The sequence below is a fragment of the Peromyscus eremicus genome, chromosome 4 (assembly GCF_949786415.1).
Source record: "Peromyscus eremicus chromosome 4, PerEre_H2_v1, whole genome shotgun sequence".
In the NCBI taxonomy this organism is placed as follows: domain Eukaryota; kingdom Metazoa; phylum Chordata; class Mammalia; order Rodentia; family Cricetidae; genus Peromyscus; species Peromyscus eremicus.
In genome coordinates, this window is record NC_081419.1 from 63,801,470 (window position 1) to 63,814,378 (window position 12,909).

Here is a 12,909-nt window from a genome sequence, read left to right on the forward strand (position 1 = left end):
CAGAACTTACATTCCTAATAACTGCACACAAAACCGAAAGACTAAGGATATATAGTAATGATAGCCCAAGGGATATTTGCCTCATTTATTCATTTTTATTATTATTTTGAATTCTTGAGTAGCAAGAAAAAATTTGTTTTGCTCAATTAAAAAGTAACATGGGAAAGGAATTTCTCCCTAGAGTAGTGATGATCTGACACTGAGATTGCAGTGTGTCTTCCACCAACAGAATATATATTAGAAGATGACCACTGAGGTTGCAATGTGTCTTCCACCAACAGAATATATATTAGAAGATGACCACTGAGGTTGCGGTGTGACTTCCATCAATAGAATATATATTAGAAGATGACCACTGAGGTTGCGGTGTGACTTCCATCAATAGAATATATATTAGAAGATGACCACTGAGGTTGCAGTGTGACTTCCATCAATAGAATATATATTAGAAGATGACCACTGAGGTTGTAGTGTGTCTTCCATCAATAGAATATGTATTAGAAGATGACAAGTCTCTGACAAAAACAGAATTCTTAAGCACAGTTAAAATAATTTCTTCATCAGTTTCTGAAGTTTATCAATCAGTAAAGGTAAGAATGCTATATTTTAAGTCTAAACTGATATTCTTGAGCTTCTTTTGGCAAATATTAAATTTACTGGTACCTGTACTTCTATTTTTTTAATATCATCATTAGAGTGGAATCACACAAAATAATGAAAAGGAGTTCATAGATTGCTGGGTTTTATAACTGCAAGTGATATTTCAGAATGATTTTATTTACTGTTCCAATATTTGACATTTATTAGATCAAATGAAAACTTTTAAAATAAATGGCAGATCATTAAAATTATTGTCATTAATATTGTTATCTTTTGTGAGAATATGTATCAGGTCATTTTCTTTTTTGACTAGGAATGTATTTAAATGTATTTGCATTAAATCTGGAATTCCAACTGTATAGCAGATAATCAAAATATTGATGAACATGATTGAAATATCTTGCTAACCTATTGTTACCCAAATTATTCCTGACTTTTAAGAGTTAATATTAACAATAAATTAATCTTGAAAAAATAACATATTTCCTTTGGGTTTTAAAGAAATGAATTTTTTATTCCCCATCTTCAATTTTACTCATATACTTATTTAGAGAAATAAAACTGTTGGGTGTACTCTGATGGATGTTAAATGTTCTTGTTAATATCACAGCAATATCTACATAAACAGAAATCAGTATTTCATAAAGGATGACAGTTAAATAGAGGTAAGGTGCATGAATTCAATATGCCTAGATTTACCTGAAACGCCTACTGGTTTTCCTTTTATTACTGTAATTATTCAGTTGTGAAGGTTTCCAAAAACATAAAAACAGACATGTTAAAACATTTGAAGGAATTTGTGCAAAGACTTTACCAAGCAAACAGGTCAAGTTAGAGTGTTGTTTGGCATACATGAATCCCTGTGTTAGAGCAGAACCACAGACAAATAAAAAAGGAGAATATAAGAACTCTTTAATCACACAATTGCATTGTCTCTTCTTTTCCACATAGTTTTAGATGTCAAAACCCATAAGTGTGAATAAAATTGTTTGTTCTCTTAACAATGTAAAAGTAAGACTCCCTCACCTAAAACCAAGCAAAAAATCAGAGAAGTTTAATAAATAAATAGAAAACAATTCTAGAGATGTAGAGGAAGTGAATCTGTTCATGATGCTTTTTCTCTTTCTAATATCTTGTAAACCTAGTTTAGTTCAATGTAGAGATGCATTCTATGACCTAAACAGTAAGAAATGATGAACACATCCAATGTAAAGAAAAATGAGATGGTATTTTCTGTGTGTGCCCTCTTGAAGGAAGCAGTTTTTGAGGGAAATATTTGGCTGAACATACTCAGAAAACAATACTTTCTAGTCTTCAATGAAATGAATAAAGTTTTTTATTGTTGTCTCTAAAATTAGCTGTATATTGAATTAAGTGGTTGAATAAATGTTTACAAGAATTTTAGCATATAGTGTAGAAAAATGAAAACTTTTGCGTTGTAAATTTGTGAGTGTAAATATATACCTTCATAAGGTGAACTCTTACCTACTAGTTTCTGTTCATTAAATTTTTAGTTAATTCATTTTCACATTTTAATAATTGCTTTTAGTCTATTAGTACTTAATATGAAATATTTCAAAATGGAAAATAAATTATAACTTTACATATCTATCAGAAAATTCTTAGGTTCTTTTTTCATATTTAACACAAGCTTGGGATACCATACACACATAAGTCTCTAAATATAACTGGTGGTCTGAATCCTATTTGCTGTGCATCTCTGTTTCTCTTCAAATTAATAATGATTAATTTAGAAATTACTCAACAAGTACTGAAAATAAATGATATAATGATCTATTTCTGCAAGAGTAGATGAAATGAATATTCTTCCCACGTATTCATCTACTGAACACATGACCAATTCCATAATATAGAAAATATATATGATACCAACTGAAATTATAATACAGGTCTAGAGACAAAATGAGAATAATTATTATAAATAACAACTTAATAAGAAATGCATGCATGAACCCTCCCAAGCTAATACAAAGCAATAGACAGAACAGAACAAATAAGACCAATCAGGGAAGATGTCATTGATTTGAGAACAGCTCAAAAATATCTGCATTTGATCCCATTTCTACAACAGATCTGTATTCTGAGTAGAGAAATGCACACCTTCCTTAGATCTTCTTTTGACCATCAATGCCAGTGAAAATTTTCTGCCTCATGAGTTAGTCCATACAGGAAGATCACCCTAAAAATTATTTTCTGCATACTAAATTCATAGCTGAATGACACACAATCCTTAAAATCTGAGTAAAAGTTATGAATATTGATTTTTATGGTCTTTGCAATGAAAGATAAGAATGTGTTTACGGGCTGGAGAGATGGCTCAGACGTTAAGAGCACTGGCTGCTCTCCCAAAGGTCCTGAGTTCAATTCCCAGCAACCACATGGTGGCTCACAACCATCTGTAATGAGATCTGGTGCCCTCTTCTGGCCTGTAGGCAGACATGCAGGCAGAACAGTGTATACATAAATAAATAAATTAAAAAAAAAAAGAATGGGTTTACATCTTAATAGCACCTCATTATACATGGTAGATAGTTAATGATTATTTAGCAATAAAAGACTCTATGTAGGAAAAAAGAAGTTAAGAAAGTTTGAGAAATTCACTTTCTGATAATAAATATATCCTTGCCTAAATTATTTCACAAACATTTAAAGAATATTTCTTTATGTAAATGAGCACAGGTTCACACCAGACAAAATCCCAGCACTTAGCAGCAGAAGAGAAATAACCTAACCAAAAAGCTATTCGCAATTGATATCTGCTGGGAAATGGAAAGTTGGTGTTCTCTAATGGAGTGTCACTGGGTATACACACGACAAAACATGCTCAGGATGAGTTGCAAGACACAACGTAGACTCCATATTTTGTCTTATTTCTGGTGGTCAATTGTGTTTTTGTTTTTGCTGTTGTTGTTTGAATATTGTTTTATTCTTTTTTCTTTGGTTTGATTTTCATTTTTTGGAGAGAAAGAACATAAAGTGAATAGTAAGGAGGTGGGAAGGATCTGGAAGGATGTGGGCAAAAGGAAAAACATGATAAAACATATTGCATAAAAATAATTTAAAATAACAAAATAAATCTTTATTAAACTTAATAAACACTGTGATAATTACACATGCAAAAATAAAATATTAGGTAAGAAGTAAAAGACATAAGCGAAAGAAGAGATTCATTGCACAAATGACAATTAATTTGGAGTTCTGCCTCTGAGTAGATGAGCATTAAAAGTGGCATGCCTTATTATTATTAACAAGAACACACATTAACATCTAGTCACAAAACAAAAGCAAAATGAAAATAAAATTGCTCATGGATCTTTTTAGTACCCAATAATATAGTTTCCCATATTGTAACAGTTTATGGGATGCAGGCATTGCATATATGCTATTTACAGTTTACAGATGAAATTATAGACAATGCTAAGGAAATAATTGCACTTCTGGTTGAATTGTTCCCACAGATGGAATACACAGAGAACAAGCCAGAGGATAATGCTACTACAGTGACACAGTTTCTCTTTCTTGGGTTCTCTGACCTTCCCAACCTACAAGGATTTCTGTTTGGGATGTTCTCCATAATGTATGTGATTATCTTAATAGGAAATAGCTTCATAGTTGTCATAGCAAAAATTGACCCTGCACTGCAAAAGCCCATGTATTTTTTCCTGGCCAATTTTTCATTTCTGGAAATATGTTATGTATCAGTCACTCTTCCTAGAATTCTGTACAATCTTTGGACTCAAGATAGAAGAATTTGTCTTCTGGCCTGTGCTATTCAGATGTTTTTCTTCCTAATTCTGGCAGCTACTGAGTGTTTCCTACTGGCTGTTATGTCTTATGACCGCTACGTGGCCATCTGCAACCCTCTGCACTATCCTCTGGTCATGAATCCAACAAAGTGCACACAGCTGGCAATTGGCTCTTGGCTCGGTGGCATCCCAGTCCAGATAGGACAAACTTGTCGAATATTCTCTCTACATTTCTGCCATTTTAATAGAATAGACCACTTCTTCTGTGATGTTCCACCGATTCTCAAGCTAGCCTGTGGGGATACTTCAATGCATGAGCTGTCTGTCTATTTAGTGGCTATGCTGTTTGTTGCCTCCCCTTTCATGCTGATACTTGCATCTTATAGCAAAATCATTGCCACCATTCTGAAGTTGCCAACAGCCACGGGACGGGCAAAAGCCTTCTCTACATGCTCTTCCCATCTGTTGGTAGTAGTTTTGTTTTTTGGATCAGCTACCATTAACTACTTGAGGCCAAAATCCATTCATTCTGCAGGAACTGATGAGCTACTTTCTCTATTCTACACGATTGTGACCCCCATGTTCAACCCCCTGATATACAACCTTAGGAATAAGGATGTGATTGCTGCACTGAGAAGAGTTTTACTTACTAAGTCATAGACTTACAAGTGAATGAACACCTTCTTCAACATTTACCAGAAATATTTCAACTGTGTAGATTCCTTTTTACATGGTAACTGTGTCTATGTTATTATGTGTATTTACTTTTTAAATTTAATATATTATAATTAAAATATATTTACGTTATTTCCCCTTTCCTCCTTCTAAATTCTCCAATGTCCCTTCCTCCAGTCCCTTTCAGGTTATCTACACCCTCTCCCTCTCAAAATGATGGCCTTATTTCTTTGATTATTATTGGTATGTGATTATATAGATGATGATAGAGAGATACATAGATATATAAATGATGAATTATAAGTAGATAGGTGAAATAAATAGAGATACATAAATGATAGATGATAGGTAGATATACAGATACATAAATGATAGATAGATAGGTAGATAAAAGATGGATGGATGGATGGATAGATAGATAGATAGATAGATAGATAGATAGATAGACAGACAGAGGATAGATAGTTATGTAGATATAGACAAATGTATTAGACAAATGTATAAACACATCTTCTGAGTCTTTTTATGTTGCTTGTGTGTATATGATTTCAGGGCAGATACCTTCATCAAATAAGCTTTTCTTTATAGCCAATGAAGACTATTAAAGAAAATTAAAAATTGGACCTAATGCAGACAACAATGAATTGTGAAGGGTCCAGCACCAAGTTATATATCCTGAACTCAATTCCTGCAGCTAAGACTCGGGGAACATGACAGAAGAAGGGAGGGGGACTGTAAGAGTCAGAAGACCAGGATTCCTGCTGTGATACTAGAAATGGCTGCCTAAGCAAGACTTGAACAATTGTAATATCAGTAGACATACTTAAAAATAGTTTTCGAACTATCCTAAAATGTTTTCTGCCATAAAATATATTTTATAAATTAATCTATCATCATGCATAAATTTTTATCATATTTAAATTGCTGTATACATCAGATTTCAATAAATATATGAATTTAAAGGACTTGAAATTTTTTTAACCAAGATTATGGTAATTTATTGTTTAAAATTGCTCAGTGGTCGTGTGCTAGCTTTACATGTGCAGTCATGTTTTTTATTGTTATTGTTTTTATTTTTTAATAAAGCACTGAAACCATCGAACAAAACAAAAGCATGTACATACTGCCTAAATAGATTTGTTAACCATAGTACCTTTTAATGTATGTTTTTCATAAATATGAAAACATGTTTATTCATTTACAGTATTTCTATTATGATGGAGGGAAGATGAGGTATTTTAGTACTTTATTGTTTAATATGGAATTTTATGTATAGAAAATGAACTTGTTTAATATCCCTAATATCATAATGAAATCCTGAGGATCCTCAATTATATCTCAACTTGTTATTCCCAATTTCCCTCTAGGTATTAAGCTTGGAATTTTGAATACCAACCACACCTAGCCTTTAAGACATAAATGGAAGCTGACTTCATATTTGCATTCAATATGCATCATTGTTTTTAAAGGTGAAATGCTTAATATGAAAATGACTGTAGATAAAATTTATTTGAAAATGTCTCTATAACATGATAACTTCAATTGGTTTGGATAAAAAGTAGTTTAGCTGGGTGTTATGACAGATTTAATTTTAGTTTTGGAATATCTTTCACACTGAGGTTTACACACCTACCAGCAATGTCTCAGGTCTCCCCCTTGTCCCTATCTGCACTAGAATTTCATTATCATTTGTATTCATTTAAAAAAATATAATTGAAATAGGATTGCATCCATTTCTGCCCTCCCTTTTCTCCTCCTAGCTTTACCATATTACCATCCCTTGACTCTCTCCCATGCACCCCACTCTCATTGATAGGCTCATTGTCTTTTATTATTATTGTTTTTCACACACAAATATACACACATACATGCATACATACACTCACGATTATATATAAATATAACATGCTTTATCTATTTCTGTTGTTTGTATATAAGTGGTGTCAAGGCTGACCACACTGCATTGGACAACCATTTATGGGGTTAATCACTAGGAAAGGCTAATTTTCCTTCTCCCAGTAGTCATTATTTTCCTGTAGTTTGTTGTCTAAGTCTAGAACCTCAGGCAATTTTCCCTTTTCCATGTTAACATGTCCCTTGCAGTTGCCATTATGATGGTCTTGTTTATGCAGTGATTTCTAGAAAAGACTGTCTTACAGCAACCTTCTTGGTATTCTAATTCTAATAATCCCTTTGCCCCCTGTAGCTGGAGTTATCTTCAGTCCTTCTCTGACCCAAGTAAACATATAGCTAGCCACCCCCTTTTCCATAATATTCTTTAAGCCATAGATGCAGGGTTTGTGATATGGATGTATCTCATCTTGGGTCTGAGATACCCATTATTTTTTATCTCTGCATTGTGTTCAGTTGTGATTTTCTGTGGTTTCCATTTGCTAAAAAGAGAGGCTGCTTTGATGAGGACTGGTAGCTACATTTCCCAATGGGTATAAAGATAAGATTTTGAATGTACTAAGAAATTATGCTAATAGCATAAGTAGATTCTTTTCTAAGGTTCCACGAAGCTGCCTAGGTTTTCTGTAGTAGAGAGAGTTTCCTACTATGGAATAGGTCCTAAGTCTGATTAGACACCAATTGGATACTAATAACATGTGAATGCCACTTAATTCACCTTTATGCATATCTTGACATACTGGTAATTGTGGTTTGTAGATGTTGGGTAGGACTGGGTAGGACTGCTTAATTGTTTCTATCCCTTGAAAGCTTCCATAGTATTTTCTGGAACCCTAGAAGTTAGGATGCAGGAAAAAATCTTGCAAGCCAGATCCACCTTAAATCATCATGGACCCCATGTTTGTGACTACTGAAGGACTAATCCATACAAAATGTGAATCTTGGCATTTTAACAACAGTCTGGCTAGAAATTCAATTCTGCAGCTTATCCACCCTACTGCTATAAAGTTATGATCAATTTTAGGTGAGCAATTATTTCTAGAAGTTCTACATGTTATATCATTTGTCACTCTAAAACAAAACATAACACAACAAAAATTATCCAACCAAACAAAAAACCAAGAACAAAGCCTGACACTTCTCTTTGTTTTTTCCAGCCTTTATTTAGAGGATATGATGAGGCCATACTTGCAAGGAGGGCTTGAAAAATGTAAGAAACAAGCTCAAGAGACCAGATTATTGTTAATTTTTAATGACCAAAATAGTTCATAATTTACTTTATGATTTGCAAATTCACAAATTTGTTAGAATATCGTAGTATCATAACTAAAATGTAGTTAAATTTGGACATGATGGCATATGCCACTTATCTCAGCATTAAGGAGACAAGGGTAGGGTGACCACTGTGAATTTAAGGTCATTACATACTGCCATAAACATAGAAAGGAAGGAAGGAAAAAAGAAGGAAAGCTAAGGAAGAATGATAGTAGTAGAGTGTTTGCTCCATTCAAGACTCTTTGGCCAGTGTACTCAATACTGAAAATAAAATAGTGCCAATTATTGGAAAAAACTAAAGCTGTTAACAATTTTGGTACTTAAGATTATAATATTTCTTTTTAATAACAAAAAGAAGAAAGACTGAGGATATACAAGAATTGTGCATTCAGATAACTTTTTCATTTAATATCATTTAATTCATTTTCTGTAATGCTAAATTCCTTGAATGAGAGGAAACAAAGATTTCTTACAATTAGGAATAACATGGGAAAGGAAATTGTATCCTGGGCTCCTACTGAAATGGACTGTGTTCTAATAATAAAATATAAAAAGCCTCTATTATTAAAAAGTGAGTGTCTGTAAGTTTACAAAATGAAAATTTATTACTACCTGTATTTATCATTCATTAATAGTTATATTTTGCCCATATTCCAAAGATATTGCGTGAACTGCTTTTAATAAATGCCAAATTTATATTTTCCTGATTGTTAGTTTTGAAAACTAAAAGAAAAGTGGAATTATCTATTTATTGTAGATTGCAAATAAATTTTTAAAATACTTTCCTGTTTTTCTGACACCTGTGGCTGAGAGACTCAATGAGAACTGAATGTCTACTCTTTTACACACTAATGCATTAATGACTATTATCAGTATCATCAGCTCATTTCCTGTTGGATATTTGTGTAAATGTTTCTAATGGATAAGATCTAGGTATCACACCTTTTATAAATCTAACTATGTATAAGATTTGATTGAAATGTGAAATTGAAATCACAGAAATCAACTGAACCTCCAAGGATCTGCAGGGTTCCTGTTGACTGAGAGCTAAGAGATTATGAAATTCACCATAAGTGAATCTAAAGTTTAAATGAAAATGTTGAAACTTGAGATTTCTCAAACATCTGGGAACATATTGCACAGAAGCAAACAGATTGATGACACTGTCTAGTTGACCTAAAATAGTTTGATGCTGGGTGATTTAATCTCTAAGGTCAGAGAGAATACAGTGATTTTCTGTGATTAATGTGACTAGCACAGGAAAAACAATTATACTGGTTTATATCCACAAAGAACTAGTGTGAAGGTGTGTCATATCAGGTGGAACTCAGTACTCTGAGGTGATAGGGATCAATTTGGTCATTACTTAAGATCAAAATTTTTTCAACCACCTTGATTCCAGAGACAAGGAAGTCGAATTCTGGTAAAGTTATTAATGATAAGGAAATACACATTGCAAAGAAGTAAGTGACTTTCAAAGGAAAAACCATTTGTAATAACATCAAACATTCCCTAATAAAATGTTGTAATAAAATAGCCTATATTCAGAATTATGAGATAGAAAAATGTGAATCAGAAAATACATTTTCATAAATTAAAAAAATGATTTATAAAGCTTATTAGGAGTAGATATTGAATGTTTACTCATTAATATTACTTTTAGAAAATCATAACAATATGTTGGAAAATAATGTATAAGTTCAATGGAAATAATGAATAACTGAAAGAAAATTTAGAATTTTTTTCTTTGAAAGTTTAGGTAAAAATTTAAAGGGGCAAACTAAATATCACCAAATAGATCACCTATCAAAGCCTCATGAAGACTGAAAAACAATAAAATCAGCTTAAACATATACTTAGCAACACAGAATCTAATTTATGACAAATTCAAAGTTCATGAAGATGTATATTTCAGTTATTTTGTGAACCAGATATTTACAATTATAATAACCAGTTTTTGCATAAAACAACAGACTCCAAGGCCATTCAAGTAACATGTACTTCTGGTTTAATCATCCACACAGTTGAAACACATAGAAATCAGGGCAGAGGAAAATGCTTCCACAGTTACACAGTTTCTCCTACTGAGATTCTGTGACCTTCAAGACCTTCAAGGCTTTCTATTTGAGATGGTCTCTATAATGAACTTGATTATCTTAATTGATAGCTTCATAATTGTGATGGCTACAAATGGCCTTGTACTACAGAAGTCCATGTAATTTTCCTAGAAATTTCTTTTGTACTTTTTATTAATTTTGTTTGTTTTTATATCCTGACCACAGTTTCCTATCCTCCTCTTCTCTAAGTCCCTCCTCCCCTACCTCCACTCATTCCATGTCTTCCCATTCCTCCTCTGTTTTGCTTCAGAAAAGGGCAGTCTTCCAATAATTATCAACCAGCCAGGGGATATCAAGTTGCTGTGAGACTAGGTCCCTCCTCTCCTATTAAGGCGGTACAAGGCAACTCAGTTGGAGGAAAGTGCTATAAAAGCAGACAACAGAGTAAGAGACAGCACGTTCACCAACTGTTAGAAGTCCCACAAGAAGACCAAGCTACACAACTGTTACATGTATGCAGAGGGTATAGGTCAGTCCCATGGAAGCTCGTGTATGTTGGTTCAGTCTCTGTGAGCCTCTATGAACACAGGTTAGTTGCTTCTGTGGGTTTTCTTGTGGTGTCTGTGGTCTCTCGCTCCTACAATCCTTCCTCCCCCTCTTCTACAGGATTTGAAGTTTGGCTATGGGTCTCTGCATCTGTTTCCAACAGTTGCTGGATGAAGCCTCTCTCATGACCATTGGGCTGGACACTAATACCAGCACACCTAGTAGGCAGAACAAATTGTAGGATGAAGATTTTGCAAATTTTTATTGTTTAAAAGTCTGCTATGTATCAATCATATTCCCTAGGCATCTGTACAGCATTTGGAACCAGGACAAAAACATTTCTCTTCTGGCCTGTGCCACACAAATGTGTTTCTCTCTTATGCTGGCAGCTATTGGAAATATTCTCCTGGCTGTGATGTCCTATGACCACTATGCGGCCATCTGCAACCCTCTGCACTATCCTCTGGTCATGAACCCAACCAAGTGCACACAGCTGGCAGTGGGCTCCTGGCTTCAAGGCATGCCAGTCTGAATAGGACAAACCTGTTAGATATTCTCTATACATTTCTATCACTCTAACCAAATAGATCACTTCTTCTTTTACGTACTCCCTGTATCTGGCCTGTAGAGACACTTCTATTAATGAGATGTATGCCTATGTAGTGGCTATCTTGCTTGCTTCAATCCCTTTTATGTTAATACTAACATCTAACAGCAAACTAATTGCCAAAATTCTGAGGCTGCCAAATGCTGAAGGATGGATATCTGGTTAGGGTTTCTATTGATGTAAAGAGACACTATGACCATGGCAACTCTTATAAAGGAAAACATTTAAATGGGGCTAGCTTACAGTTCAGAGGTTTGGGCTATTATCATCATGGCAGTGGCATGCATTCAGACAAGGTGCTGGAGAAAAAGCTGAGAACTCTGTTTCTTGATCCACAAGCAGCAGAAAAAAATTGTGTGTCATACTGAGCATATCTTGAGCATTAGAGAATTCAAAGCCTACTCCCAGAGTAACATACTTCCTCCAACAAAGCCACACCAATCCAACAAATCCATACCTCCTAATAGTGCCATTCACTATGGGGGTGAATTTCTTTCAAACCATCACAATGGGCAAAAACCTTCTCTACATGTTCTTCCCATCTGGTGGTGGTAATTTCGGTTTTTCTTTTTTTTTTGGGGGGGGGGGCTCTGCATCTATTACCTACATAATGCCAGTCAACTTTTACTGCAGTAAGTGATAAACCTCCTCCATTTTCTACACTATCATGACCCCCCTGTTCAATCCCATGATATATAGCCTTAGGAACACGATGTGTTTGCAGCTCTGAGAAGATTCCTGTTTAGTTAATAGTGCAAGAGAATTATGTGTACATGATTGAATTGCAATCCCAGTTCTCACACAGAGTTTTCATTTTTGTGCTTTCTCTGTGAGTTATTAATCACTTACTGCTAGAAACTTATGGTGGTATGAGTGGGTATGGCCCCCATAGACTCTATGTTTGAATGTTTTGCCCATAGGGAAGTGTGACCTTGTTGAAGAAAATGTGTCACTAGGAGTGAGTTTTGATATCTCAAATGCCTGGGTTACACCCAGTGTGGGACACAGTCACTTCTGCTGCTATAAGATAAAGATGTAGATCTCTTGGCGCCTTCTCCAGCAACATATCCTTGTGCCTGACTGCCACTGTTATGCTTGAATCACGGGGACCCCCAAAAGTCCTCCATGGAGAATGAATCCCATATGTAAATGCAAAAAGCCTTAATTTTCAAGCTTGGTGCTTAGACTCTCTGTCTTACACAGTGGTGAGAGCAGAGAGCCCCAAGCTCATGTGGGGTATGGTTTTTAAATCATAGCAGAGGTTGGGGTGTGGAGATTTCTAGGGTTCAGGACCCTGATTGACTGACATTTGTCTAGGGGTATCTGTGAAAGAGAAATAGGTGTGTGCTAGGCTCAGGGACATCTGGTGATCTTATCTAATCTTCTCTAAGGGTTGGAAAGTTTTGGGATGTCTGGCACATCCCCTTACATGCTGGCCCATCCATGGGTGGATTCCTGGGTGGTGGTAGCT

General features: G+C 34.6%; 1 protein-coding gene and 1 pseudogene across 1 annotated transcript; both read left to right on the plus strand.

The window, feature by feature from the left end:
* The first annotated feature begins 4,079 nt into the window (after positions 1-4,079).
* LOC131907776 (olfactory receptor 10AG1-like) lies at positions 4,080-5,027 on the plus strand. The gene has a single exon (XM_059258870.1). The coding sequence runs from the start codon at positions 4,080-4,082 to the stop codon at positions 5,025-5,027; it is 948 nt and encodes a 315-aa protein (XP_059114853.1).
* Positions 5,028-8,305: 3,278 nt separating this feature from the next.
* Positions 8,306-12,188, plus strand: LOC131907777 (olfactory receptor 10AG1-like; annotated as a pseudogene).
* The last annotated feature ends 721 nt before the right edge of the window (positions 12,189-12,909 follow it).